Below are 16040 nucleotides of genomic sequence, written 5' to 3'. Positions count from 1 at the left end.
GTGTACGAGCTTCACTAGGAAGGATAAGTACATGTTTTGGGTAGGCCTGTAAATGGATTGGATTCGGCTCGGATACTGATCGGATGTAATCAGATTCGAATATTTCTTGATCGAATTCGGATACCTCTAAACGAATTCAGATGGATTCGGATGCAGATCGAATTCGGATTTTTGACCATCCGTTTACACCTTTGCCTTGTGTAACCCGAACCTTCCTCCCCCTAGTGGATACAATTCACTCTCAATCCATAGTTTTAGATCATGATTCTCTTTTCCTCATATTCTAGAACCTGTTGAATCTTCAAAAACCCTCAAAATCATTATTTATTTAATTTTTTATAATTAGGCATTTGGATTCGGATTCGGATTTTGATCGGAGTATTCAGATTTTTTTCTGGATATCTCTAAACGAATTCGAATGCTCCGAAACGGATACGGATGCGGATCGAATTCGGATTTTCGGTTATCCATTTATAGCCCTAGTTTTGGGTGGCCATGATGGTAGGGTCGAGTCCATGTATTCTTCAACTCACAAGAATTGTATCATTTATTTTTGGGAAGTAGTTCTCTATCCAGGAGTGTGGCCTACACCAACACTCCCATTTGTCTCTCTCTCTCCTCCTCAAAACAAAGGGGCAAATATGTCTTTTGATATGGAGAGGAACGAGATAGACACATGAGAGTGTTGACATAGGCCACACTCCCACACAACTTTCTCCCTTTATTTTTTTTTTCTTTTTAAGTATATCAGAGCAACCGAAACAGTCAAGGATAAAACCACATAAAGCTCAGGGAAAAAAAAAAGTCTATTCAACCCAGAAACATGAGGCGGAGCGGTCATTTTACCTACCCATGTATCTGGGGCATCCTACGCCCTTGGTGCTGAGAACATTTTCCCTAAAAACTATTAGCCCCACATGAGGGTTAGTGAATAAGAAATAAATTTCCTCTCGACCTTCATGTCTTTATGAAGGGTTAAGACATCACGTTAACCCAGTCCAAGCTTTTGATTATGAAAGATATGCCCGATGAAGGCAATGCCTTGAAAGCGCTGGTCTTCGGCAAAGCATCTCAGACAATTCCAGGGTTCACGGCATTCTAACAGGTCATACTGACAGAAGGGAAATCTTTTTCAGAAATTCACTCGAACACAAATTATTTGCAAATTCTAGTTATAATCATTAGAGTCTGGGGGTAACATGAAGGAAACGGAATCAGATTTCTTCAATTTACTGCAGTTATGATGTACATAGAATAAATTAGGTAGACCAGTCTACAACAGTTAATACTGACCCGAGCTCAAGCAATATGACTTATCAGCACAGGCTTCGCAAATTGCCAACTGCCTCCTTAACAAAATCTGGACCCCAATCCAGTTTCCCGTCTTCTGTACAGTAGTTTTGGGCAAAAAGCAAAGGATTAAAAATTGGAAGAAAAAAATAAAGAGCAAAACCAAAAATAGAGTCCAAATGCCTAATAATTCTTCCAACTTACTCCCCCCCTTTCATTTGTATGATGATCTAAAATATACAGTTCTTTTCACCACAGGGATTCCCCCCCCCCCTTCCCTCCCCCACCCTACTGCAAGAAACTGCTGAGTTTTCGTTCCTTGGAAGCCATCTCCCCTTCAAAATAAGATTTCCAGTTCAAATTTCAGTCAAGTGACTCGAGCAAGGTTCCACAGAGATTGACAAATCAAAACACAATGAGCTTGATAACAGCAGAAAAGCTTAAAAGCTTGAAGCACGTTTCAGCCATCGCCACATGTCAAAGTCGATCGAGTGCAGATAGTTCAGGCATTAAAACATGAACTAGGATAGCAAGGTTGCTTACCATGTGGAGAAACCAAAGAGAAGTCGTAATGAGAAACCTCTTGTTGGCCACTTTAGCTTCCAAAGATCGAACCTTGTTCCAGAATTTCAATCTGGGTCCTTATCGTACAATGGGCCTTCTTTGCTGATAACATGCTTATATATCAACCTTCCAAAGAATATGCTCAGAAGTTGGAGTCATATACCATTTGTGCGGCGTAATATTGAGCCAGGACTAAGGTCCAAAGATGGATTTGACTTCACATGATCCCTCAATAGCTGCTGAGATACTCTATCAGCCAGCACAGACTGACCATCATACAATTCCCTTGAATCCCCATGGGCAGGCCTTCCAAACTGCTTTCCAAGAGCATCATTTTCAGATGACATTAGTTCCCGGAAGACGTGAGATCCAGGCTGCATCCCCCGAAAGAGGTCAGGTCTGGGATCGTGATATGTGGAACCATTGCCATAGAGACTGTTTGGGGACCTTGGCATGCTCCCAAAGCCTTCATGCAAGTAAGCTGACTGCTTCAGATGATGAAATGGAATAGCACCATTTCCACCAGTGAGAGGCGTGGACGAACCAGATGGGGTACGAGGGCTAGATATAGGAGAAGGGGACATCCTTCCATTCGCATGTTGTGGGGATCTGGAATGGAGAAGCGGGCTTCCAATAGGAGATACTGGACATGATATGTTCCTCAGCATATTATCACTGGACATCAAAAGGATACTCATTCAATACATGGGTCATTAATAACTAATCACAACCAACCAAAATGGATTTGAGGTCTTTTGCATTGGTACTAAGAAAATAATCAGAAACAGGTTGGGTACTAGGCCTGAGCCTCTGACATGTAGTTCGAAATCATGCAAAGGCATAAAAGTAATCATGGAACAGAAAGTAAATATAAAAAGGAAAACAAGAGCAATATGTTATCTGATATTAAACACCATCATAGCTGTCATGGTGCCAATGCGAACCACAGCAGTGGCCAGCAGCCTTGGGCCCTTGACACCTAGGAAAGGCCTTCACAAGGCCTAGGCGGCGCCTTATGTTATATCCCAGGCCATATTTTCCAGGAATATTTTTCATCGTATAAATGCAAATATATATTTAATATAGGCTTACGAAGTTCAAAACATACAACATAAGAGGGGGGGGGGGAGCAAAGTGAGACTGAATAAACATATAAAGGGATAAATGGAAGTGATGATATTTATAACATTTGGACAACAAATACATTAAGTTTTGGGTCTGTAGAGAGGGAGAGACCTGGATGCTAGGCCACCTTTGGCACCTTTGGATTGATATATCGCTAGCCCTTCTGTCTCCAAGGAAGAAAGGTTCCTCACATGCCTAACACCCTGAAAGATGATCATAGATAATATCAACAGGTAAAACATCCAAAATTACAAAAACCAGATTCATTTTACTATATTAATGTCGTCATATTAAAGTGTTTGTTGCGGGTTCAAAACTTGGAAACAGCCACTCTTGCAAAGCAGGGGGTAAGGCTGTGTACATTTTCCCCTCTCAGACCCTGCAGTAGCTGGAGCCTCATGCACTGGGTTGCTCTTTTTAATGTCATCATATAAAGAAAGCCCATCAGCAACCCATGCATGTAAGTACAAAGCCAAAGAAAAGGTAAAACAAGAAATGAACCAGGAACAAAAGGCTCTACAGCTGTTAAGCCTCGGTATTACACCTATAGTTGAAAATACCCCCGAGGATGCAATCCTTAATTTCATGCTTGGGAAAAGTCAGCCATAGAAGCACAGACCTATTAACCTTTTGGTCATTGTTTTGAAACCTTCTTCCAACTTTCAGATCAGACCTCAAGCATTTCTTAGCAGATAAGAAGCTCTAACCATGCTACAGATTCAAGCTATAACAACCTGGACAAACCATTACTATTTCCACCCTTAACTCTTACCTCATTGTCCGTTACTATCTTCTTGAAAACTGCCACTTATCAAACCATTTCAATTAAAGCTATTCATCAACTCCAAACCCAAACCATAACCGCTTCCACCAAGAAAATGTGCCAAAGAGTGCCCAAAACCCACAGATCAAAATCCTTTGAAATTTGATCTGGATTTTGTCCTTTTAATGATGGATCCAGAAAGGCACTGTGAACATAGCTCAACTCACCTCAAGTATTCCCCCAACTAAATGAGGTAAGCTACACGGATCCCATTTTGCCATTCAGCTCTGTTTATAGCAATAGTCACTTGAGTCAACTACATTCATATCATTTCTCACCACTTCTTCCCAAGTCAGTTTTGGTTTACTATTGGTCTTTTAACTCCTCTAATCTTGAATCATATAATCATTACACTCCTTACCGGTACACTAGAAAACATTTCTGACATCAGAACCCAAAAATCATTAAATATAACTCCAACTGGATGCGAATAAGAGCTGCCAAGAAAATATCATTGAGGTCAACATTTATTCCTCTTCCCGCCACCCCCACCCCCAAAAAAAAACACAAAATAAAATAAGCTTCATAAAAAAATGGCTACCATCCTCCCCATTCCCCCCTCCCAAAAAAGAGTTAAGTTAAAAAAAAGGCAACCTCCACCCCACCACCCCCCCCCCCAAAAAAAAACATTTTTCTTATATTTCTTTTTTACATGTACAGTTGTACACTCATAAAAAAGATCGCTACCATCCTCCAGATTCCCCCTCCCCCTCCCCCAAAAAAGAATCGTACATTTTTGTACATGTAAGCGCCCCCCCCCCCCGAAATATCGCCCACCCTTAAGGTCATCCACATTCTCTTAACTTCAAAGCAAGCTAAAAAACACCCTGAATGGGAATAAAGCAAACCAAATCAAAGCAAGCTAAAAAACACAACAAATACCAATATCAGCCAAATACTAAGTCATATATGTCCCATACAAATCCTAGGCCAAAAATATTTTGTTTGAAATTCATCTGCAATGTCACAGGAAAAAAAATAAACCCCACAGAACTTGAGGTTCCTATGACGTACTGAAGACGGATCCTGCCAAAGAAGATGACAGTACTTCAAGAACCTACAACAAAAGATTGCACTCACCCTATAACAATGGCTGAATCACCCTCTACAATCACCCTCTACAATCACCTTCATAAATCCTCTTCATCTAACAAATCCAATATGCCGGAGAATTACCAATTCCAGTTCACCCCAATTATGGACCAACATTGTAGCATTCTCGTCTCTAATGCTACCACCTATTCTGTATTGCCTAGGAGACCAAGTCAGCAGCCTTGTATCAAAGTTCAGCTCACTAAAGCTGGAATAAGTTCAAATAGAAGAAACTCTCTCTTGCTTGATGAGAAGAAGTGTATATGATAAAAGTTGTCAATATGTTTAACTAGATATACTTTCCATGTGCACCATCCTGTTATTACCCAGCTGTTCAGCAAACGTAATAGCTACACCTATGGTGCATCTACAGACCATGTCATCCTAACTACGAAGTTGCATGTTACAGGAGGAAGATGGTAGACCTATTTTCAGGTCACGCAGATGTGGAATTAACCAAAGTAAACATGCAAAGTGACGAATAAAAGTTCTCACAAACGATGACTGGTGAAATAACCAGAAACAGCTGACAGACACAAGCAACTTCGTTCCAAGAACTTATGATTATAATGCATCCTGTCACACGTCATAAAAAAAAATAAAAAAATAAAAAGAGACCAGAAACAAGTATGCCAGACAAAATAGCTAGGCAAGAAATATATCCATACCGGAGATCTCGCTCCATCAGTAACTCCAAGTGGTATTTCAGTAGGCTCAGAAGCCAAAATGGGTCTCTCCAGTGGTGCAGCATTTTTTACAAAAGGGTGATCCAAAAGTTGAGCAGCTGAAGGACGATGTTGCGGATCGCGTTGCAAACACTTCCTGACAAAATCTTTCCCCTCTTCTGAGAGATGATCAGGTATTGCTGGAAGGTCTTTACTGTTCCCAATCTTAAACATGGCAGCAACCTTTTAGCCAAAGGACAGATAATATCAGTATAAGAAGCCAACAAAATGGAATTTACATTCATTTATAGAAGAAACAACTAAACATGGGCCAACTTATGACGAACTACAATATATATGAATAATTCCAGGTTCTTCCAGTCCTGATATGCAACTACTGACCCCTTCAAACTGGCTCCATGGTGGTTTTGTTGTAGACATCTCAAGAACAGTACATCCAAGACTCCATATATCAACAGCCAGATTGCAACCATTTGAATTTCTTATAACCTGAATGAACAATGGAAATGATAGATACTACTGGAAAGTGTGTTGAAAACCACAAAAAATGGGCAAGAAAAGTAAAATGTACTGACCTCAGGTGCCATCCAGTAAGGGCTTCCCTTGAAAGATAAGGGACACGATTGTCCAGTAATCTGTAATGATGATAGAAATATTAAGATTTTTCTTAACCAGGAAAATCAAACAGGGACCATAAAACAAAAGGCGTGGTGATTCAATTGTGTAATCATGCACCGATACTGGAAATTAACTAACAAGCAAATACCCTAACAGGACACTGCCCTAGCTTCTGTTCAGCCCAAATTACTTCACAACCAGTGGTAGATTGGTTGGCAATCATTTGAGCTATGACCAACGTTAGAGAGTTCACATGGGGGTGATTTCAACCCCTAGGGAAACAGAATATTTTCCAATTTCGATAGATTTCAACCACGAAGGAAACAGAAATATTTTTCTAATTTCGACAGATTACGCTAGAAATTTCTAACATTATTTGACTACATACTGAAAGTGGGATGGTAAAGAATGGAATGAATCCAAAAAAGGAAAAAAAAAATATTACATGCTTTGCCATCCCAAAATCTGCTAACTTCACCCGTCCATTGGGGTCTACAAGTAAATTCGCTCCCTTAATATCCCTGTACAGAAATAGAGCTGATATGTAAAGACAGAGAACTGCAACAATATATAGTCATTAAAAGCAGAAATAACAGCCAAATCTTAGTTAACGAAAACCAACAGAAAGTAGTAACTACACTGACCTATGAACAGTATTCTTAGCATGCAAATATGCAAGGCCTGAAAGAATTTGCTGAGTATAACTGCGTATTGCCAGCTCACCAAACTGTCCATATTCTTGAAGAAGCTTATAGATGGAGCCGCCAGAAACATACTCCAAGTAGATGTACAGTTTGTCATCTACCTGTTCAATAAAATAGTTTTGAAAATCAGATCATTTAAAAAAAAAGAAGTAAAATAAGAATGAACGGGAAAAGAAAAAGAAATTTTTTTTTTTAAAAGTCTGAAACATCATCTGGTATAAACTTCAATCGGAAGGAACAAATGCACAATAAATTTGAAACCATAAATATGACTCAATGATATAATATCAAAAATATTGTTCCAATAAAAGAAAGGTCCTTGTAACTTCAAAAAAATAAAGGTCCGAGTAATTGACTTTCAACACAGTATCTAGTTGATAAATTTCAGTCAGGTGACTGCACATGTAGGCCATAAAACATGAAGTTAGACCAAGTGCAGCTGTGCATGTAGTGTCAAGAGACTGATGTAGCAGTACAGCTAAATTGATTTAAGGTCCGGAAAAAGCTCATGTTTCACCATATAATAAAAAATTAAATAAGCTGCACTAAATATTCAACCCAGAAACAAACCAAATGATTGATAAATTAATTCCCCCAGACAAATTTTTCAACATGGACTCAAGTTTCTTATGTTGAACTATAAATGCACAATGTTGCAACTAAAGAAAATAATTTCACTAAACCTTACTGCCATCCTAGTAGCTAGGAGTAAAAAATTGGAAACCATAATAGCTAGTTTCCCAGAAACAATTCAACAGTGAGAAGTATAGATGGGTGAACTGCAGCGTATCAATCAGAAGAAACAGAAGCATTAGAATGGATTGCGGCAAAAACACAACAATACCAGAAGCATTACAGAGAACATAAAGCTTGTACAAACAAATCATCAGCAACCAATTCATGATTAGCCATACATAGAATGAAAAATAAAACTGAACCAGTGAGATACAGAGAAAGCATTTTGAACTGTTCAGAACTGACAGAATGCTTACCGTCTCAGAACCATAATACTGTACTATATTCTGATGCCGCAAGCGACTAAGAAGAGCAATTTCCTGTCATAATAAACTTTAAAAACTGAGAAGTTCTCTCACACCAAAACGTATAGCAAAAATAATGTTGGGGAAAACTAACTTCGGAATTCAGAGTTCAGACCAAAATCCTCCTAACAAATCTACTAGAGGGGAAATTCAAATTAATTTTTAAAAAATAAAATAAAATCCTTACTTGTCCCAACTGCTTTGCACTTTCCTTTGACTTCGCATCATCTGAAAATAGGGTAACCTCCTTCATAGCGCACATTTCACCACTTTCGCTAAAATCATAGCAACAGAACACAATAGAAATGTTTTAATGAGAACCACTTTTTGAGAATTTACAGAACTATGAAATGGCTTCTCCACAAAATCAGGGCAAATGCACCCAATCACAATGACTTTAAACAGCCTCAGACTGGTTTTTAGATTGAGAATTAAAGAATGCACTGATGAAATTAACCAAACAATATTCAAATGCACAAATAATTCTCTTTACCTAAAACTGAAAAATGAACTGCATGATAATCAATAAAGTGACAAAAGCATTCAACCATTACCTACTTCCAAAAAATGAGATTGCAGGCAGAAGGAAAACAGTAATATCTTGTACATAATGCTCATGAAAACTTAGGGGATGCAGGCACACAAACTTGCAGGTGCATTTGTGTGTGTGACATGCGCGCATGAGAGTGCAAGAAAACATTCAACTCTTTCAGATACAAACCTGTTAAAACCAACATACACATGTCCAAAGGTGCCTCTGCCCAGTAGCCTTCCCTTCTTCCATCGCGAACCAGGGCTCGTTGGATTCTCTGCCCTTCCAGGACTTCGTGGAAGTGAAGAGGACATTGTTGGAGGTGAACTTGGCGTAGGGAAAGGGGAAGAATTAGAAACACTTATAGGAGGAAGCGGCAACCGGTGGCTTTGTTTCCCATCCTCCTGCCAGCCTGTTGATGATTCTGTGGCTGCCCCTCCAGCCCGTGGATGCAGAGGAGTGACAGCACCACTATGTATACGGGAGCTAGGACCCGGACTTGTCATTCGGGGGCTAGGTATTGGAGAACACTCAGGGCTTCCCCTGCTGGCCTGCCAAAATAACTGTCCTGACATATCTCCTCCCATTGAATTATGCCCAGAATTATGACCTGAACCTGGGCTCGAGCAGTGACCAGATCCAAGTAATGAAACATCTGTATAAGGCTTTGCTCCCCAGAAGGCGGAGCTAGAAATCTGATCGGTGCCAAATGCTCTCATAGGACTTCTTGAAGGGCTTGACATTGAGCTGTCCGGAGCACTTCCAAAAGCACCACGCGGAGGAATCAGTAAATTTGGTGCATAATTGCTTAGCGGTCCCCGTTTAGATGATGTAGAAAGAATCTGATTGTTGAACGATAGATTAGCCGGCTTCAGCGCCTCTGTTGAGTTCTTTCGGGTGATGATAGGGGAATGGTCCTTGTGCATCGTGCTTCAACAAGACAGGGCAACTTTTGAGTAAGATTTATGGAAAATCAAAAGAAAGAATATAAAAGATAATCAAGAAGCACTCATAAATAAGGGATGCTCCAACAAAAAAGCCTCAGAGGAAACCTCAATATATGCAATCAGTTCATATGCAAGCTCACCTGGAAGGACTGTTTACCGTTCTGGTCCCACTTTCATAGTCGGTTGTCTGCGGGCTAAGATGGCGTGAGTCAACTGGATCATCACTATCAATTGAACTATCACTAGAAACAGATGCAGTGGCCAAATCTCCATCGACATCCGTTACATCTGGCCTGTGTGGGATACAACCAGGTTTTGGGAGTGGCAAACACAATGACGGCTTAGAGCATCTTTCCGATCTTGTTTTTGTAGATACACTGATTCCGGAATCCGTCCGTCCTATGATTGCAGGGTGCAACCCTGGAAGAGGAAGGGGTTGTGCATGAGGCCTTTCTGCAAAACTTTGACATCGTAATACTTGTTTGGAGGGGGAAGACGATCTTGATGCAGCACGGGACTGAGAACCCTTTTCCGAAACTATATCACTACGTCGTCGACAAGGTCCAGATGATCTAATATTACCCTTTTCTTCAGATGGAATTTTAAATTTTCGGTGCAATGTATCAATAAAACTTTCCTTGCTTGATTTTTTCTTCGCTTCTTTGGATGAAGACTTCCCCCACCATGAAGGCATCTTTTAGGTTAAAATATATTACAGAAGTGATGATGTGTTCTTGCACTTCAATGCTCACCAGATAGAAGTCACAATTTCACAATAAGTCAAACAACACCAGACCAGATATGAAACATTCAACACGATGAGAACATCCAATGGCTAACACCTAAAGACCTTCTCATCAAAAAGGAACCGGCAGATGGCAACACCTACCAACTCCAGACTCTGAGCAAGCAGAGTTAACAGTGAAGCTGAGAAAGAACATGTGCACAATAAGAACCTGTGGAAAGAGAATCAGTATTAGCTTTTCGATGGAAAATAAGATTCCATACATTGAAGAGATACTTGTAAGGCAAACATCAGAAAATTTATCTCTGACAATTATAGATTCCTTACATTTTAACCATGCAAGGCATGCACAATTGAAGTTCTACCAGAAAACATCATAAAATGTATCTTTGACAACAGTATGTACGTACAATTGTTTTTAAGATCAGCTGATCCAGATTTGGATCTGATTCGACCTTTCAGATTCAAAAACCCATGAGGTAGGATCAGCTAACTGTATTTGATTATATGTTGATCAATATTTCACAGTCCCATCGTGTCAGTGAAATGAGCAATCAATCCCAATCCAAATCAAGATATTCTAGGACCATTATAAAGACTCAAAACCATGCATATGCAGATTTACGTAACTGAAGGAAACAAAATCTTAATTCAACTAATTTGGGTCAGATATAAGAATCTTTTTCAACTGTTCTTCTCTATCTAAGGCCACGTCCTTCCTAAAATTTGTAAACTGCAATGACTTCCCTATTTTTACCCAAGTCCTTTTCAACCTTCTTGTTGTCCTTCTATAACCTTGAACTTGCACTTTATGACTCCTAACTAGTAGAGTAATTGGTTATCATAGCACATAACCAAACCATTTAGTTGACCATCCCTCGTCTTGTTGCCTTTGTGTGAAAGTGTGTCAAGGTGTAAATTGGTTATCATTGCACATGATCAAACCATTTAGTTGATCATCCCTCGTCTTGTTGCCTTTGTGTGAAAGTGTGTCAAGGTATGTAAAGGTATTTTGGTAGATAGATAATCAATAGTTCTATTCAGAAGAAAGGAAGGAGAAGATAATATAAAAATAACACAAAAAGTGGCACATCCACCCTTCAGCTACAGTAAAACTACAAACAACAATATATGTCCACCCTACGAATTCCGCTTTAAATTGCCCAGCTGCTACATCACTTACTTCCTTGTGCACCAATGAAGAAAAGATAATCAACGTGACATACTTTGATGATACGGGATGATCTCCAAGATTCATTCTAACCCTTGCCTCATTCTACTGAATTAATTGAGCATGATAGGGAGGTAACAACCCTGCTCAGCATAGAAATACCAATATTGTCATTTTGATGCTCTATGAATGGAACAGAAAACTATTTGAATTAACATATAATTGCTCTATGAATGGAACAGGAAACTATTTGACATAAGTTCAACCTACATATGTTTTCAGCTGCAGTGTAGTTCAAAATTGTTTAAGCACCACATCACCGTCCATTCTTATTCATGGTTGATGAGGAACCCGGGTAACAAAACCCTATTTGGGCTCGCTATAGGCCCACTGAAGTGTTAGATAACTCAAATCAAAAGCACTAGTGGCAATACAGTAAATATTTTGAGGTTTCAGACCAGTGGCAGAATTGTAAATAGGAAGAATCTTAAAAGGGTATTTGGGTAGACAAAATGAAAGGATAAATAATGAATTTTAATTAATGAGGAGGGGCAAACTAGGAAGAGGAAATAAAATAAGGCCAAGAAGGGTTAAAAGAAATAGGCAAGGGTACTTATGGAACTTGAGTTTTAAAAGGGTTACTCAAAAAGGAAAAGAAGAGGGATCGTCTTCTACCTTGATCCAACAGAACCAGTGGCGGAAGACACTCTCGATTTGGAGAAAATCACTCCCTCAATATAGGTTTGTTGAATCTAAATTTGTATGGCAAGGTTCCCAATACCAACCATCAATCTAACGAAATGGCACGCAACCAGTCAAAGAAATTTTCTGAAATAGCATATGGCAGTAAAAACAAAGATAACAGTGACCATTGACTTCAGGTGGGGATTTGGATCTCTGTAACAACGACTGAAAAGAGAAGTTACAAGAGAGATTGAGTTCCCTCTTGCTGAATAAGATCCAACACCAGAACATAGTGAACTGACAAGAAGAATAAGAGAAGAAAAAGAAAAAAAACCCGAGACAAATGGGAGAAAATCAGAGGAGAAGATAGAGGGATCTGCAGCTCATGGCAGTCAAAGGTATCAACTATTCAACTCAAAACTTTCACTCCAAAGATATCTATGAATCATTAATTACAGCATGTATTTAAAGACACAAAAAACCCATAATCCTAATCAAAATCCAAAACAGAGTTTGACTCTATCTTGGACTCAACACTGAAATAAACTCCAACTCTAACAACGACTCCATCAACAGCGATAAAAGGAAACATTACAAAATAACTCAAACTCAACTTCCTACTGAACCCAGTTGTTAACTAACTCCAACAAGATAAAATAAAGATTACAATTTAAATAAAGGGAGAGGGATTCCCACGCTGGCAGTGTGGGAAGGAATCTGCACACCAGACCAATCAATGTTCTGAAAAGGGTATCATCCATGTGGAGCCGCATTTTCAAAACAAATGAAATAAAATTAAAAAAAGACATGTGTAGAGTCCTCAATTTTGTGTGAGGGCGTGCGAAAGAATCTGCACACTAACAGTGTGCGGATCTCTTCCCCTTAAATAAATAACCCTAAATCCCTAATTAATCCAACGTCTAACTGAAGCAATGGTCCATCATTTAAGTAGCATAACTATAACTATAACTATAACTATATATATATATATATATATATATATATATATATATATATATATATATATATATTAAAATAATATTTAAACAACACGAAGTCTTGGTTTCTGATAACTAACACCCACAGATAGATGCTATAAGTATGTTTGCTATCATCTTTTCCAGTCACACAGTTACTCAAGTCTAAGACAAAGTGCTTGGAGAAGCGGAAAGGAAAATGGTCATGGATGGGAAAAAAATTTAATTACGGATTCAATACCAAAGTTAACTTATTCTACAATCGGGAAATATATGCATTACAAGGTATGCTCAACTGTAATACATTACATTAAAAACCAATGTATGTAAATGAGTGTTGCATAGTTTGACAAACATAACATCACTATGTGTCGTACATCTAGCAACTCTTCACCGTGCAGCTGGTGGGGCACCTATTGGATTGCTAGCCATTACAAGAATACCTGTCATCCAAGTTCTGAAAGGAATTGGACATATAGGATCACCAAAACGTTCAGAAATTTCAGACTGAATGATCAATTGAAGTAACTAATTAAAGATATGAATCTATAAGCTGGTTGTGTGCATTTACTGTCCAGAAGTCTGCATCCTCCCCCTGGGCAAGGAGAGTAGTTACTCTCCACATGAGCTATAATACCTCTCTCTCTCTCTCTCTCTCTCTCTCTCTCTCTCTCACACACACACACACACACATGCAAAAGCAAAGCTTCAAGGTAGGTAGCTGACTTGGTGCCACCAAGCGCTATTATGGTTGTAACCACTATAATGCTTTTGATGTTTACATGAGGAAGAACAGTGGCAAAGTGCATTTTGAGCAATAAAATGACTTCTGAAATCTTGGATTTTCACAGATTCTCAACCTATGTTTCGTTTAAGTAAAGATCTATGTTTACTCCTGTGTTGGACAGTGAATCTAGAACACTGGAGTCTGCCAAAAAGGATCTGATTTGAGAGGGGGAGACTTTGTTATTCTTGAGGAAGGATACTGTTTCAATAGCCGATGAAGTCACACCTTCTCTCCTGGCATCACAGGAGAGAGAGAGAGAGATTCAAGTGTGGTATGAGTGGGGCCGGAGCCTCTGATAATAGTGTGAGGGAGGAGAGGGGGTGCAGAGCACCAGTTTAACTGCACGGTTCATGAGCCCGACCCCAAGTCATTGAGACAAGGCCTGGAGAGTCTTGACTACCAGCGAATTACATAAGAACGGAAAAAAATTATCGGAATAGATAGATGCCATTCGTGCACTGGGATAAATATCCGAAGCCAACCAATAGATTATATCCTTCTCCGCAATTAGACCAAAAAAATCAAAGGAAACAAGAGGTGAATTCCATACTGAGCTAAAAAAGGGAACACACTAAGAGTACAAGCACTACAAACACAGATAATTCCGTTGATGACATAGATTTAGTTGCAATTCAAAATCTTCTCAAACCATCAAAAGATTTTACTTTAGGGCGATCTTTCAATCTTATTTTTGAAATGCCACCAAACCATGCTAAAATTCAAAGCCCATCTCCAATCAAAATGAAAAGTGGTTTTCAGTCCAGCACTGAGATCTCTCTAGTTCCACGGTCAACTCAACTGCTGTAACCAGACAAATCTTATAAATATCACAAAATCTACCGAAAGCTCGGAAAAACTTCAGTTGGATCCACTGAGTACAGTTCAGACGCAAATATCAAACAAACTAATTTCTTTGTAACGACAATCAAACTATGAAACGAACGCACCAGCTAGCTGCGTAATCCACTCAAACATCACAACTAAGAAAACTCAGTCTCCCAACACAGATCTACGAATTCAACCATTTGTTCAAAAAAAAAACACAAAATAAAAACAAAAGACATATTACTGCAATTATAAATCTTTCAAACCACTAACCTTAAGTAGTCACCATCCATCTACTTTCTGGCTTTCAGTCAAATCCAGAAGAGGAAAAACGAAACCCTATATAAGCTAAACAGAAAGGGAAAATGAAAGTAAAGATTCAAGATTTACAGAATTTTGACGGTCAGGTCTGGAGAAAAACGAAGTTAGAGAAAAGAATAGAAATGGCGAGACAAAACATCAAATAAAGTAATGGGAGATAAGGAGATAGAGAGACATGGAGTGTCTGAACTCTGAAGCGGAGAAAAATGAAGATGTCTGATACAGTCTGATAGATGTTTATGATTTTTAATATTAAAAAAAAAATGATAAATGATTTATTAAACAAATAATTTTTTATTTTTTTATTTGAAGGGAAGAAACTAAATATAACCTATGGTCTACGCAATTTCTTTACAGTGTCTTACGCTATTTCTTTCGAGTCGTGACTCGTCGTTGTGTTATAAAATCTCAAAATTACCCTAATCATAAACAGTTAATCACTTAATTGGCCATCACGAAGTGAAATGAAATCACCAATTCTTTACGACAGGTCAAACGACCATCGCACGGATCTCCAAGTAGATAGTATAACTATTGGGGTTATGAGTTATGCCACTTGGGAAGATTCTCTCCTCTAGTGATATCATAAACAATTATCGATGGTAGTAATTTTAGAAGAGAAAGTCATCTGAGGCATGGGGAGTGCACCAATGAGATGTGATAAAATAGTATCTTACATACGAGGATAGCAATGTCATTTCATATGAAGAGGAGACAGACCCTACCTTGGCGGCTGCTCAGATAACCTTTTCCCTAGATTTAGTCATCAATTCATTTTGTTATACCCTTATATCAAGAAAGTTTGTTCATCGTATGGTATCATTCAAGATGTGTTCTACACCACTACTTAGGTCTTTGAGGGCTTGAAGTAGAGAATTAATCAAGCCGCAACCCCTCCAAATATATATTAATCAATGTTGTGAAGTGAGAAATCGTAACCTTCTTTTGATAGTCTCTTATTTATTTCCAAATGTTATTTTTTAAGTCATTAAGTGAAAAATGTAGCAGTGCTGTTCCTTTAACCTCTATTTGCAATCACCTTCAAATCTCCCGTTGGACTCCCCCATCTCAAGGTTATTATAAAATCAATTGCGATGCATCATTTATCT

General features: G+C 38.8%; 1 protein-coding gene across 1 annotated transcript; it reads right to left on the bottom strand.

Annotated features, from left to right (window-relative positions):
• Nucleotides 1-1203: 1203 nt before the first annotated feature.
• LOC122664367 (mitogen-activated protein kinase kinase kinase YODA-like) lies at nucleotides 1204-15176 on the bottom strand. Its single transcript, XM_043860157.1, has 12 exons — nucleotides 14884-15176; nucleotides 9562-10377; nucleotides 8664-9404; nucleotides 8130-8217; nucleotides 7895-7957; nucleotides 6843-7003; nucleotides 6644-6719; nucleotides 6156-6215; nucleotides 5962-6069; nucleotides 5563-5802; nucleotides 3091-3182; nucleotides 1204-2529 (listed from the first exon to the last, which is right to left on the bottom strand). The coding sequence occupies exons 2-12, from the start codon at nucleotides 10113-10115 to the stop codon at nucleotides 2010-2012; spliced, it is 2703 nt and encodes a 900-aa protein (XP_043716092.1). The 5' UTR covers nucleotides 10116-10377; nucleotides 14884-15176; the 3' UTR covers nucleotides 1204-2009.
• Between the last annotated feature and the right edge of the window lie 864 nt (nucleotides 15177-16040).

The sequence above is a fragment of the Telopea speciosissima genome, chromosome 6, assembly GCF_018873765.1.
Source record: "Telopea speciosissima isolate NSW1024214 ecotype Mountain lineage chromosome 6, Tspe_v1, whole genome shotgun sequence".
NCBI lineage: Eukaryota > Viridiplantae > Streptophyta > Magnoliopsida > Proteales > Proteaceae > Telopea > Telopea speciosissima.
Note: the sequence above shows the minus strand (reverse complement) of the source record. Positions and strands in the feature narration are given on the sequence as shown.

What these genes read in the sequence shown, in the direction of transcription:
- LOC122664367 (XM_043860157.1), bottom strand. Translation starts at nt 10,115, where the DNA reads ATGCCTTCATGGTGGGGGAAGTCTTCATCCAAAGAAGCGAAGAAAAAA. An exon ending in ATTTTGGGATGGCAAAGCAT is followed by an intron (nt 6,216 to 6,643) that starts GTAATATTTTTT and finishes TCATCATTACAG; the next exon opens with ATTACTGGACAATCGTGTCC. An exon ending in AAAGGTGGCCTAGCATCCAG is followed by an intron (nt 2,530 to 3,090) that starts GTCTCTCCCTCT and finishes TTTGATGTCCAG; the next exon opens with TGATAATATGCTGAGGAACA.